General features: G+C 37.4%; 1 protein-coding gene across 1 annotated transcript in view; it reads right to left on the minus strand.

The window, feature by feature from the left end:
• The window catches only part of LOC111143961 (ELKS/RAB6-interacting/CAST family member 2), a 943,496-nt gene that overhangs the window by 621,124 nt on the left and 306,829 nt on the right, over positions 1 to 15,543 (minus strand). Inside the window, exon 6 of the mRNA XM_022497998.1 lies at positions 285 to 443. Within this exon, the coding sequence (XP_022353706.1) occupies positions 285 to 443 (159 nt within the window). The remainder of the gene's footprint in view (positions 1 to 284; positions 444 to 15,543) is intronic.

The raw sequence follows: 15,543 nt of genomic DNA on the forward strand, positions 1-15,543 counted from the left end.
AGAGAGGAGACTATTAAAAATAAATGTTAACTCCCAAGACACCAAACTTACTCATTAGAAAATCTTGAACACCTTAGTAAGTAGAAATTTGACAAAGATGTTCCCTGATCTCATATTGGAATCTATGCTTCTGAACGAAAAATCTTCTGTGTTCTTCTTTACTGTCCATAAATTAGATGATATCATATAAAACAGGTTATGTGGGTATTTGGGGAAAGTATGTATGTAAATCATAGATTTTCAGTCACATTAAGAGTATAAAAGTTTATAACTTTGGACCATACCTTGGTTTTCATGAACTTGGAGTGACTTTTGTAAACCTCTATTTGTTTGATCTCTTCTTCACGGTCCTCAGTGTTCAGCACACCGTTGGCTTTTAACATCTGGATCTCATCCTCCAGATCCCTTATGTTTCGCTCCAATGAAGCAATTTTTGTGTCCTGTTTTTCAAAAAAAAAAAAAAAAAAAAAGTAAAAAAAAAAGAAAGAAAATTGTTTTTTCAGTATCATCAAAACAGAATTCCAGAAAGTTTTTTTGGGTAGTAATCCATTAATTATGGTATAGGCATAACCCTAAATTCAGAACAATTTATATTTTTAACTTCTGAGGATCATTTGTGAGATTATTTTTTTAAGCTCCCAATAAAGATCAAGTGACAATACAACATGGAGAGTTGCTTAGATATTTTTATCTAATATCTGGAAATCAAATTACTAAAGGAACAGTGACAAAAGTGATCGAAAGTGTTAAAAAACACCACTTAACTGGACAAATTTGTAATTTCAGATATAGTTTGCCAGCATACAATTTCTAGTCTACTTGTAAACAAAAAAACTTTGTTCATATGTATACTCTGTGCCTGGTTTTATAAGGCACACTTGGAATTGGACTCTAAGAGACAAGGAAATTAAAATCTACTGAGGAAAAGGAGTCTCATCTAGAATACAGACATCAATGAAATTAAATAACTGAATCCTGATTTAGTATGACTGATACGTTAAATATTGAAAACTTATAGCAACTGAAAATAATATATCACAATGTCATGATTTATTTTGCAAGCAGCTCCCTTCGTGACAAAAAAAACATTTCTACTTTGCAGGGCATTTTTAATCCACATGACTTACAGAGTTGAAAAAACTAGAAATATTACATTCAAATGTGGGATTGAGAGGGGAAAAAAAAATCATAGAGAATTTTTTTAAGGAAATGACAGACGTTACACACAAGATAGAGCACAGAGAGAAATGATGCATTGAAAAGAAGAGAAGAGAGAGCTCTTATAGAGGAGAAAACCTATCCCTAACCTGAGATGTTAAACTCCAACCAGTCTTTGAACTAAAACAATGAAAGTTTGAATGCAAGTTTGCTCCCTGACACCATATACCTGCCCTTTTATTATAAAAATCCAAAGAGCTGATACTACATTTGTAATTGAATGTTAACTAAAAACAAACTACTAACTCATTTTTTAAACCAATTCATTATCAAGAATCTAAAAGACTCTTCTCTGTCAAATAAATAAATAAAATCTTTTTTTAAAAAAATCTACAAGACTAAATAAAGAGTTCCAAAACTAAAGACAATGAATGGCCTATTCCATTTATAACTAACTCATAGGAAAAACTTTCTAACAAATACATCTGTCCTAATTTTGTGGATATGTTCCATTTTAATTTCCTATATTCTATGGCATATCTTTCCTATATTCTACACTCTATTTGATGGCATGATTCACAGGGCAATATAATCATCATTAATATTACAATTTAACATTTTCATCATCATTAAATGGAGGAAAATGAGGAGAAACAATTTCTTATTGAGTGTCATTACATGTGAACATTCAAATGCTCCAAGTATTGAAGACGTTTTCATTAATTCTGAGGAAACCCCAAAAAGATGAAATAAAAGATTCTGAAATCTGCAAGATTACTATGGAAGGTTATAGTCTCTAGTACTTCATTTTCCTTTAAAAATAATATTTATTGTTATTTTTTCCAGGTAAAAAAGAGTGCATCTTAAATTCCTAAAAAATGGAGAAAATCCCCTCTAATTTTACCATCAAGATATAAACACCACTCATGTTTTATGTACAGCCTGCCAGTCTTTTTCTATTCTAGGAGCAATTTCTAGAAATCCTGTATACTGTCAGTTTGAGTGAAAAGAGTATCCAGACTAAATGTCTATATGCCTCTAAAATTCCTATGTTGAAGCTCTAACCCATAATGTGATGGAGATGAGATGGTATTTGGAGATGAGGCTTTTAGGAGTGATCAGGGTTACATGGGGTCATGAGGACGAAGCCCGCATAAGAAGAGACACTAGACTATTTTCTCTTGCTCTTGACCACGTGATGTCACAGCAAGGAGGTGGCAATCTGCAAGCTAGGAAAAGAGCTCTCACCAGAACCCAAACTCGCTCTCACCCTGATCTAGAACTTCCAACCTCCAGAACTGTGAGAAAATGCATTTCTGTTTTTTAAGCCACCCAGAAGTGGTATTTGTTATAGCAGCCAAAAAAGGACAAATGTATGGAGGTATCTTTAGTTACTCTTTTGAGCTCTGAGCTATGAGAACTCTGTAGATAAAAAGAGCAGCCATAATAAAAAGTATGCAGAAAAAGAACTTCTAAATGTTCATAAAAGCCTCTTAAATAAATGGCAGTCATTTTAAATCTTTTTTTTTTTTTTTTTTTTTACTATCAAATTAAGACATGCACACTATAGGATGCCTGGGTGGCTCAATCAGTCAATCATCTGCCTTCAGTTCAGGTCATGATCCAGGATCCTGGGATCAAGCCCCACACTGGGCTCCCTGAAGAGGCTTCTCCCTCTCCCACTGCCTGCTGCTCCCCCTGCTTGTGCACACTCTCTATCAAATAAATAAAATCTAACAACAACAACAACAAAAGACACACTCACTATAGAAAACTTAAAAAGCTATGTGGGCGGGGGAGCAAGACAGCACAGGAGTAGGAGACCTAAATTTCATATGGTCCCAGGAGTTAAGCTAGATATTATTAAACCATTCTGAACACCTACAAACTCAACAGGAGATCGAAGAGAAGAAGAGCAGCAATTCTAGAAACAGAAAACAGACCACATTCTGGAAGGCAGGACATGCAGAGAAGTGAATCCAAAGTGATACAGGGGAAGAGAGTCTGTAGGGGGAGGGGCCAGCTCCTGGCAAGTGGGAGAGCAATGGAGCACAAAATTGGAACTTTTAGAAGTGTGCTCCACTAAGGGATGTCACTCCAGAGGCTAAGTGAGGTGTGGACCCCTCGCAGGGACAGTGTGGTCTCAGGACCTGCAGGGTCACAGAAAGACCAGGGGTGTCTGAGTGCAGCAGAGATTCCAGGTATCAGAGCAGGGAAGATCGAGGCAGAGAGAGAGCTGAGGAGTGGGCTCTCAGCTCAGGGATACCTTAAACCATGATCCAAGGCACAGTCGGACCACTGCTTTTCGAGCAGGGACCCCATAAGTAGCATATCCAGGGAGACCCTCTCCTTCCTCCCCTGGGAAGAGTGGCAGGGGGAGCACATTGCAGGAATCTGCTGGGTTTGGAGACTCCAAACGGAGCCGTGCGCTAGAGAGAGAAATGCTTGGTCACAGGCTGGGTGAGCTTGGAGCATGGCTGGAGACAGGAAGACGTGAGGTACTGATAGCTTTTCTCTGAGGATGCACTAAGGAGTGGGGCCACAAGCTCTCAGCTATTCCAGGTCAGAGATTGGGAGGCTGCCATTTTCATTTCTATCCTCCAAAGCTCTATGGAAAGCGTTCAGGGAACAAAAGCTATGAGAGCAAACCGGAGCATATTACATAGCCCAGTCCCCAGCAAGGGCAGTGCAAGTCTGCCCCGGGCAAAGACATTTGGAATCATGGCAATGGGCCTTGCCTCCAGAAGATTAGCAAGAACACCCAGCCAAGACCAAGTTCACTGATCAGTGAGAACTGTGGAACTCCAGAGCTAGGAGAATGGAATACATAGAACTCATGGCTTTTTCCCCATGATTATTTAGTCTTTCAAAGTTAAATTTTTTAAATTTTATTTTTTCTAATTCTATTTTTTTAATTTTTCATCTTTTCTATTTTAATCTTTTTTACCTATTTTACCTTATCAAAACAATTTTAAAAAATTTTTAAGTTTTAATAGTTATAGTCATATTCTATCCCTTCATTGTACTTAATTTTATTTTCTGCGTACATACTGGTTTTTCTTCCTTTAAAATTTTGGGATACAGTTTCTTCTAACAGATCAAAATATACCTAAATCTAGTGCATGGTTTTGTTCTAGTCTCCAGCTTGACCACATTCTTTTCTCTTTTTTTTTTCTTTTTTCAACCAACTTTTTAACTTATCATTTCCTTTCTTAAACTCCTTTTAGGGGTGCCTGGGTGGCTCAATGGGTTGAGCATCTGCCTTCAGCTCAGGTCATGATCTCAGGGTCCAGGGATCAAGCCCCACATCGGGCTCTCTACTCAGCAGGGAGCCTGCTTCGCCCTCTCTCTCTCTGCCTACCTTTCTGCCTACTTGTGATCTCTGTCTGTCAAATAAATAAATAAAATATTTTTTTAAAAACTCCTTTTAAATTTCATCTCCACCATCATATTCCATCCCTTCATCATGTTTACCATTATTTTTGTGTGTGTATACACACACACACACACACACACACACACACACACATATATATATATATGAGATTTTCTTTCTGTAAGATTATGGGAGACAATTTCTTCTAACAGACCAAAATCTACCCAGTATCAGGTGTGTGGCTCTGTTCTATTCACCAGTCTTTTTTTAATCCTCCTTTCTTCTCTCCCTAGTTTCTGGTCTCTTCCGAACTGACTACTGTATCTTTTTCTAGGATCATTGTTACCCTTTTAGTATTCTGTTCTCTCATTCACCTATTCTTATCTGGATAAAATAACAAGGTGGAAAAACTCACTTCAGAAAAAAGAACAAGAAGCAGTACCGATGGCTAGGGACCTAATCAATACAGACATTAGTAAGATGTCAGAACTACAGATCAGAATGACAATTACCAAGGTGCTAGCTGGACCCGAAAAAAGCATGGAAGATACCAGAGAATCCCTTTCTGGAGAAATAAAATCCCTTTCTGCAGAAATAAAAGAACTAAAATCTAGCCAAGTTGAAATCAAAAAAAGCTATTAATGAGATGCAATAAAAAATGGAGGCTCTTATTGCGAGGATAAATGAGGCAGAAGAGAGAATTAGCGATATAGAAGACCAAAGATGGAGAATAAAGAAGCTGAGAAAAAGAGAGATAAACAACTACTGGACCAGGAGGGGAGAATTCAAGAAATAAGTGATACCATAAGACAAAACAATATTAGAATAGTTGGGATCCCTGAAGAAGAAGAAAAAGAGAGCAGGGCAGAAGGTATATTGGAGCAAATTATAGCAGAGAATTGCCATAATCAAGTGAAGGGAACAAGCATGAAAATCCAGGAGGCACAGAGAATCCACCTCAAAGTCAATAAAAATAGGTCAACACCCCATCATCTAATAGTAAAACTTCTAAGTCTCAGTGACAAACAGAAAATCCTGAAAGCAGCTTGGGACAAGAGGTCTATAACATATAATGGTAGAAGTATTAGATTGGCAGCAGACCTATCCACAGCAACCCGGCAGGTGAGAAAGGACTGGCATGCTATATTCAGAGGACTAAATAAGAAAAACAGCCAAGAATACTATATCCAGCTAGGCTGTCACTGAAAATAGAAGGAGAAATTAAAAAGCTTCCAGGACAAAAAAAAAAAAAAAACACCTAAAAGAATTTGCAAACACCAAAAGAGCCCTACAGAAAATCTTGAAAGTGGTCCTCTAAGCAAAGAGAGAGCCTAAAAGTAACAGACTAAAAAGGAACCAAGGCAATATTCAGTAACAGTCACCTTACAGGCAATACAATGGCACTAAATTCAAATCTTTCAATAGTTACCCTGAATGTACATGGGCTATAAATACCCATTTAAAAGACACAGGGTATCAGAATGGATAAAAAAAAAAAAAAAAAAAAAAGACCCATTGATATGCTGTCTGCAAGAAACTCATTTTAAACCCAAAGACACCTCCAGATTTAAAATGAGGGGTAGTAAACAATTTACCATGCTAATGGGCATCAAAAGAAAACTGGGGTGGCAATCCCAGTTAAAGGGTCTGTCCAACAATAAGATCTAACTATTTTAAATATCTGTTTCCGTAACATGGGAGCAACCAATTATATAAACCAATTAATAACAAAATCAAAGAAACACATCAATAATAATACAATAATAGTAGGGGACTTTAACAACCCCCCACTGAAATGGACAGATCATCTAAGCAAAAGATCAACAAGGAAATAAGGGCCTTAAATGACACAAGGGACCAGATGGACATCACAGATATATTCAGAACATTCCCTCCTAGAGAAACAGAATACACATTCTTCTCTAGAGCACATGGGACATTCTCCAGAATAGATCACATCCTGGGCCACAAAGCAGGTCTCAACCAGAACCAAAAGATTGGGGTCATTCCCTGCATATTTTCAGACTAAAATGCTCTGAAACTAGAACTCAATCACAAAAGAAAAGTTGGAAAGAACTCAAATACATGGAGGCTAAAGAGCATCCTACTAAAGAATGAACGGGTCAACCAGGAAATTAAAGAATTGAAAAAATTCATGGAAACAAATGAAAATGAAAACACAACAGTTCAAACTCTTTGAAACAAGATGTTCCTGAGAGGAATATATATAGCAATACAAACCCTTCTCAAGAAATAAGAAAGGAATCAAATACACGACCTGACCCTACACCTAAAGGAGCTGGAGAAAGAACAGCAAAGAAAGCCTAAACCCAGCAAAAGAAGAGAAATAACAAAGATCAGAGCAGAAATCAATGAAATAGAAACCAAAAGAACAATAGAACATAACAACAAAACTAGGAGCTGGTTCTTTGAAAGAATTAAAAAGACTGGTAAACCTCTGGGTAGACTTATTAAAAAGAAAAAAGACCCAAATTAATAAAATCATAAATGAAAGAGGAGAGATCACAACCAACACCTAAGAAATACAAACAAGTATAAGAACATATTATAAGCAACTATACACCAGCAAATTTGATAATCTGGAAGAAATGCATGCATTCCTAGAGACATATGAACTACAAAACTGCACCAGGAAGAAATAGAAAACCTGAACAGACCCATAACCAGTAAGGAGATTGAAGCAGTAATCAAAAATCTCTCCCCCCCCCCCCAAAAAAAAAGAGCCCAGAGCCAGATGGATTCCCAGGGGAATTCTACCAAACATTTAAAGAAGAATTAATACCTATTCTCCTGAAACTGTTTCAAAAAATAGAAATGTAAGGAAAACTTCCAGACTCATTTTATGAGGCCAGCATTACCTTTCTCCCAAAACCAGACAAAGACCCCAACAAAAAGGGGAATTACAGACGAATATCCTTCATGAACATGGATGCAAAAATTCTCACCAAAATAATAGCCAATAGGATCCAACAGTAATTACAAGGATTATTCACCACGACCATGTGCGATTTATTCCTGGGCTGCAAGTTTGGTTCAACATCCGCAAACCAATCAATGTGATACAATATATTAATAAAATAAAGAACAAGAATCATGTGATACTCTCAATAGATGCTGAAAAAGCATTTGACAAAGTACAGCATACATTCTTGATCAAAACTCTTCACAGTGTAGAGAGAGGGTACATACCTCAATATCATAAAAGCCATCTATGAAAAACCCACAGCAAATATCATTCTCAATGCGAAAAAACTGACAGCTTTTCCGCTAAGGTCAGGAGCACAGCAGGACTGTCCACTATCACCACTGCTATACAACATAGTATAAGAAGTCCTAGCCTCAGCAATCACACAACAAAAAGAAATAAAAGGCATCCGAATTGGCAAAGAAGTCAAACTCTCATTCTTTGCAGATGATCTGATACTTTATGTGGAAAACCCAAAAGACCCAACCCCAAAACTGCTAGAACTTATACAGGACTTTAGTAAAGTGACCAGATATAAAAATCAATGCACAGAAACCAGTTGTATTTCTATACACCAACAACAACACAGAAGAAAGAGAAATTAAGGAGTTGATCCCATTTACAATTGCACCCAAAAACCATAAGATACCTAGGAATAAACCTAACCAAAGAGGCAAAGAATCTGTACTCAGAGAACTATAAAGTACTCATGAAAGAAATTGAGGAAGACACAAAGAAATGGAAAAATGTTCTATGCTCATGGATTAGAAGAACAAATATTGTGAAAATGTCTATGCTACCTAGAGATATCTACACATTTAATGCAATCCCTATCAAAATACCATCAATTTTTTTCAAAGAAATGGAACAAATAATCCTAAAATTTATATGGAAGCAGAAAAGACCCCGAATAGCTAGAGGAACATTGTAAAAGAAAATCAAAGCTGGCAGCATCACAATTCCACACTTTAAACTCTAATACAAAGCTGTAATCATCAAGATAGAATGGTACTGGCACAAAAACAGACACATAGATCAATGGAACAGAATAGAGAGCCCAGAAATCGACCCACAACTCTATAGTAGCTAATCTTCAACAAAGCAGGAAAGAATGTCCAGTGGAAAAAAATCTCTTAAAAATGGTGCTGAGAGAATTGGACAGCCACACGCAGAAGAATGAAACTGGACCATATCCTTACACCACACACAAAAACAGACTCAAAATGGATGAAAGACCTCAATGTGAGACAGGAATCCATCAAAATCCTTGAGGAGAACACAGGCAGCAACCTCTTCGACCTCAGTTGCAACAACTTTTTCCTAGAAACATCGCCAAAGTCAAGGGAAACAAGGGTAAAAATGAACTATTGGAACCTCATCAAGATCAAAAGCTTTTGTACAGCAAAGGAAACAGTGAACAAAACCAAAAGACAACCAACAGAATGAGAGAAGATATTTGCACATGACATATCAGATAAAGGGCTAGTATCCAAAATCTAGAAAGAACTTATCAAACTCAACACCCAAAGAACAAACAATACAATCAAGAAATGGGCAGAAGACATGAACAGACGTTTCTGCAACGAAGACATCCAAATGACCAACAGACACATGAAAAAGTGCTCAACAGCACTCAGCATCAGGGAAACACAAATCAAAACCACAGTGAGGTACCACCTCACACCAGTCAGAATGGTTAAAATTAACCAGTCAGGAAACGACAAGTGTTGGCAAGGATGCGGAGAAACGGGACCTCTCCTACACTGTTAGTGAGAATGCAAGCTAGAGCAGCCACTCTAGAAAACAGTATGGAGCTTCCTCAAAAAGCCGAAAATACAGCTACCCTATGACACAGCAGTTGCACTACTAGGTATTTATCTTAAAGATACAAATGTAGTGATCTGAAGGAACATGTGCACCCCAATGTTTAGAGTAGCAATGTCCACAATGGCCAAACTGTGGAAAGAGCCTAGATGTCCATCAACAGATGAATGGATAAAGAAGACATGGTATATATATATACAATGAAATACTATGCAGTCATCAAAAAATGAAATTTTGCCATTTACAACGACATGGATGGAACTGAAGGTATTATGCTAAGCAAAATGAGTCAGTCAGAAAAAGACAATTATCATGTAATCTCTCTGATATGAGCAATTTGAGAGGCAGGGAGGGAAAAAATGAAACAAGAAAAAACCAGAGAGGGAGATAAACCATAAGAGACTGTTCATCTCAGTAAACAAACTGAGGGTTGCTGGAAGGGAGAGGGGTGGTAGGGATGGGGCAGCTGGATTATGGACATTGGGGAGGGTATGTGCTATGGTGAGTGCTGTGAATTGTATAAGACTGATGAATCACAGACTTGTATCCCTGAAACAAATAATATATTATATGTTAATAATTAAAAAAGCTATGCAGATAATTATGACAATCCCATCACTCAGATATACCCACTATTAACACTTTTATCTATCCCCATGAAAGCCTTAAGATTGTATTACTACTTTAAAACATATAAAAAGATAGTTATCAATTAAAACTGTAATATGACATAGATTTCCTCTTTTTGAGATACAATCTTTCAGCATTTACAAAGATCTAAGTACAATCTTACAAGAGTTTAACTGTAAGTTAAGTGTAAAAGGCAGGGTCTATATCTGTGCTATTCTAATACAAAATCTTCTGGGATTTCAGACCCAAGTCTAAAGTATACAAACATATATACCTATAAAGACGTTTGTGTGTACAATACACTTTTGTGGTCCTCGTGTCTTACACCTTAATTTTTGATACACTTAGAACTTCAGGTCTCAATCACATAGGCAGAGGTGGGCGTGGGTGGGTAGGGGTGTATCTTCAGCTTTCCCCTCAGTCAAATCCTGAGGCTTTAGTTAGCAATAACCACAATCACCAGCTTCTAACTGGGTTAGAAGGAGCTTTTTACTGCACTTTAAAAAATTACATACTGCTAAAGAAAGATCAGAACAGGGTCAAGATAGAAATTTCATAACATAAAAAAATTAACCTATATGCATCTGAGTTAAAATTTCACCAAATAGTGAAACACATTTTAAAAATAATATTTTTAACTTTAACTAATTTCCTTAATCAACTTCTCTTTTTCCTCATAAGCTTTGTTTTCCCTTGAGCCACAAGTATCCCAAAATACTAAAAAGAAAGAAATGAATGAAAGAAAGAAAGAAAGAGAGAGAGAGAGAAAGAAAGAGAGAGAGAGAGAAAGAAAGGGGGTTGTTGTGAAGTCACTTTAATAATTATCTACTTTTTTCCTATCCTGATTTGTTTCTGTTCTTTAAGAAGTAAACTTTAAGGACAACAGAACTCATACCTGAAGCTTTAAGCATAGAGAAAAGGAGATAGGAGAATATCATGAAGCTCTAGAGACGAGAACAGATACAAAATACATAGATATATCAGATGGTGTATTGACTGTGCCCAAGAAGATACTCAAAATGCTAAGGCAGAGAAAGACATTAGGAAGTCTGGTATGAAATATAAAGGTAAATAAAATGACTGCCCTGGTCACAGATGCTCTACTGCCTCAGTCTGAGGAATTCAGGGAGAAGAAATTTCATCTTTTCCTTTTTTGTCAAATCTCGAAAACTAAGATTAATTACTCTAAACTTCTATATTTAAGAACTATGGAAGGAAACCGCCTCACGGTTCCTAATGTGGTTCAATGTGGTATATGGATGTTGCCCTTCAAAACCGAGGCTCACTACAGATCTCAAGAACTCTAAGCACTGATCTGAAGTGAAGACATAATGCTGTAACATCCTGAAAAGTGAAGTTCCAAAAGGCAGAGCAATATTTACCTCCAATCACCAGAATTTTCTTCATCTAAACATCTTCACATGTTACTTACCACTGATACTTCAAAATAATGTATGTTGTGACTTTCAAGTATTCATTTTGATTATGTTTCAGAAATAAACTCTCAAATCAGATCATTATGGGCCTTCCTTGGAGATGGAGAAAGTGAAATTCAACATACAATAGCTTTTCCCAAAATCCACAGAACACAAAAGCTCTGTGAAAAGGGCATTTCAAGGTCAAATAAATCTGAGAAATGCTTACTGGGGATTCCCTATGCACTTTAGCATTAATGACTCTGGGGAAGTCCTACAGCAAAGTATTCTATTTAATTTCATTTTTCCCAGTATTATTCCTCTAGAAGTCAAGTCTTTAAAAAAAAAAAAAAAAAAAAAAAGACTTTAATGACCACATTAAGCTCTTGGTTATATACTAAAGTGAAGACCCCAAACAGTGATTTGGATTTTTCAAGTGGAAACTTAGCATTATTACCCTCCATTTAAAATAATTAGGTGCTGAAATATCTAGACCACCTTGTTGGCTTCTGTAACTCAAAGTGCTTTACTGAGAGCCTTCTCTGAACTCAGAGCAGTGAAATAACATATACTCCCATGCCCTCAGAACCTACCACTCCATGTCTCAGGTAACATTTTTCAAATTGTCTTGAGATAGGTCAACCATTAAATTGTTTTGTTTTATACCACATTTTCATTAAGGACTGTAAGAATGTGGAACATGAAGTTTCAGGAAGGAAAAAAACAGCTGAAATGTGTTTGCACATTCCTCATTAGTTAGAAAAAAATACCTGAATCAAATATCTTTTAAATAATTTCTTTTTGGGGGGTGCCTGGGTGGCTCAGTGGCTTAAGCCTCTGCCTTCTGCTCAGGTCATGGTCTTGGGGTCCTGGGATTGAGCCCCGCATCAGGGCTCTCTGCTGGGCGGGGAGCCTGCTTCCCCCCCTCTCTGTGCCTGCCTCTCTGCCTACTTGTGGTCTCTCTCTGTCAAATACATAAATAAAACCTTTTAAAATAATAGTAATTAAATAATCATTTCTTTTTTTATACTTCATTAATTATTTTATTAACATATAATGTATTATTTGCCCCAGGGGTACAGGTCTGTGAATCGTCAGGCTTACACATTTCACAGCACTCACCATATCACATACCCTCCCCAATGTCCATAACCCAACCATCCTTTCCCTACTCTCCCTCCCTCCAGCAACCCTCAGTTTGTTTTGTGAGATTAAGAGTCTCTTCAGGGTCACCTGGGTGGCTCAGGCATTAAGCTTCTGCCTTCAGGTCATGATCTCAGGGTCCTGGGATGGAGCCCTGCTGGGGCTCCCTGCTCAGCGGGAAGCCTGCTTCTCCCTCTCCCACTCCCTCTGCTTGTGTTCCCTCTCTCACTGTGTCTCTCTCTATCAAATAAATAAATAAAATCTTTAAGGAAAAAAAAAAGAAAATCTCTTCAAATCATTTCTTTCCACACATTCATAAAATAATACTTGTAAAAATTTTATATATCAATTACAGATCACTCCTACTTAAAGATTCATACTCAAGACTATTTTGCATTTATCCTTCAAAAGACATAAAATAGTTATTTGATGGGTAATTAATAAATAAACTACTGGAATTGAATCCCTAGCAGCCATCCAGCCTACAGGTCCACCTGCTGATTCTTAAACCAGCCATAAGTATTAGTACAGGTGCTGGACTACAGCAATGAAAATAAAAGTCAGAGGGAGGACTGAAATAAGTATATCTCTGCTTTATCCTTTTTTTTTCCTTTTCTTTACTAATTTCTGAGTTTTTCTAAGACATGTCTGCTACAGTTGATAGTAAACTTAGGCACAGGGAGTTTTCTCATTCATTCAACAAATACGTACTGAGCATCTATAGGATATCAGTCACCTAGCCAGGTATGTGAGATAGTAGGTATATCTCAACAAGATTCATGGGTACCCTTCTTTCTCTAACATGGAGTACAATCTAGATCACTGTTACTCCAAGTGTGGTCCACAGACCAGCGGCACAGATATCACCGGAGAGAGTTTTAGAAATGCAGAATCTCGGGGCGCCTGGGTGGCTCAGTGGGTTAAGCCGCTGCCTTCGGCTCAGGTCATGATCCCAGGGTCCTGGGATCGGGTCCCGCATCGGGCTCGCTGCTCAGCAGGGAGCCTGCTTCCCTTCCTCTCTCTCTGCCTGCCTCTCTGCCTACTTGTGATCTCTCTCTGTCAAATAAATAAATAAAAATCTTTAAAAAAAAAAAAAAAAGAAATGCAGAATCTCAAGCCCCAACCCAGTCCTACTGAATCTGAATCTGCATTTTCACAAGGTTCTCAGGTGATGTGGGTGTTTTAAATGACTACAGGTGAACAGCATACACGAGGGAGAAGACTGACCAGTGCAGAAGAGACCAAGACAACTTTGCAAGCCAAGTACATTTAGAAAAACATTAACCTACTCTCAAGAGCTAACCATCTTGGCCTAAGTGTATACCAACCCTAGGAGTAAATTTTCTGGAGCATCTTTTCCAGTCCAGATGCCTTTATTACCCTTTTTGTATTTACTGAACATTATGTTCCCCTTAAATAGCAAGAAAAAGATTTCTATTCCTCTCTAGGAACTGTGAACACTGAAATGATGAGTAGGTGGACCATCAAAAAAGCAATATCATTTAGTCACAAAAAGAAAAACTATCTTATTACTAAGTGTCATAATGTGATTTTTTTTCCAAATACGTTAAGAATTACTGGTTTCATTAATATCAGGCCAAGAAGAAAATACAAGCAGTTTTTACAGAGTTTGGAACTCACCGTGATCATGTATTGGTCTACGGACATTGATCAACACACTGAGGGCAAATTTGGTTTAAGGAAGAAGCCGTGATCTAATGTTCAGGAAACATCCCAACCTAATTATATTACACTTTATTTAGAATAAAATTCTAGACTATTATTACTGGATGCCATAGAGGCTCCTGAAGGCTTAACTTTTAAAACTCATCTAATTGAAGCTGCAAACATAACTGAGCTTCTCTTGGTCTTAGGCTATCTGAAGAACGCCCTGACTTTGGAAGGGTTTACTGTGTGGGATTAACCGCGATTTTGTAAGTCCGAGCCAAGCACTCCAGAAAGAAGTCAACATGGGCCTAAAGCATGTTAGAAGGAAAAACTAAAAACAAAAAAAAAATTAGTGACTCACTTCTTGGGCCTTATCAAACTGTAAAAAGATGGTGACCTAGATGAGAAGATGACAGAGGACATGCTGCTTTTTGGTGAAAGTATTGATTTTTGTTCATATGGTACCTAATTCTTTATGGCAAAATGTACAAGCACAGAATCAGGTCAAATTCAAAGCAACTAGGGTGCTTCAGTGTTTCTTTCCATGGCTTCATTTGCTTACTTCTGACTCATTTTTCATGAAGCCCATGCCTCAGGAATGCATCCTTCCAGTCATCCTGTCTCTGTGCACATTGCTAATGACCCATGGGCAGAAGATATGTTTCTTTCAGAACACTACACAACTATTGAGGTTCTGGTCTCCATATATGAATTTGTTGTTGTTGTTAATAGATTCAAGTCAGGAAAAAAAAAAAAAAAAGAAAGAAAAGAAAAAACAGCTGAAGATAAAACAATCTTCCTGACCCTTCGAGAGTCACAAACCTGGATGTAATTTACGTCTTTAGGCAAAATGCTGAGTTCGGGCATTTACGTCTTTAGGCAAAATGCTGAGGCTCTATGAAATAAGACCATGCTCAAGAGCATGTCATGTAAATCACAATATATGCATGCATATATTGCATACAAAGTACCTGTCATGGAACCTCCCCCACAAGAGTAAAAGAGTGCTATCATTATTATTATTAGCCAAGAACAGTATAGTACGTTCCCACCCATTCCCCAGTTCTGTGAGGTGACCATGTAGAAGACAGTAGCTTCCACTTTTAGTCTACCCCATCTAACTATGTGAACATGTTCCTTAGGTCACTAACCCTATCACCTCAGGTTGTTATAAGAATTACATGAATGAGAACATGTATGCCTTCCAGAATAATAGTCAACACACAGCAGGTGCTCTACAAATATTACCTTCTTCCCATTTCTAGCTGTAGAATTTATCAATTGCTTTTTTATTTGTCTGCTCAGCTTCTTTTCTTTTGGGGAACTACATCTCTCCAGTTGCC

The sequence above is a fragment of the Enhydra lutris genome, unplaced genomic scaffold (genome assembly GCF_002288905.1).
Source record: "Enhydra lutris kenyoni isolate GAN:26980312 unplaced genomic scaffold, ASM228890v2 scaffoldscaffold10, whole genome shotgun sequence".
In the NCBI taxonomy this organism is placed as follows: domain Eukaryota; kingdom Metazoa; phylum Chordata; class Mammalia; order Carnivora; family Mustelidae; genus Enhydra; species Enhydra lutris.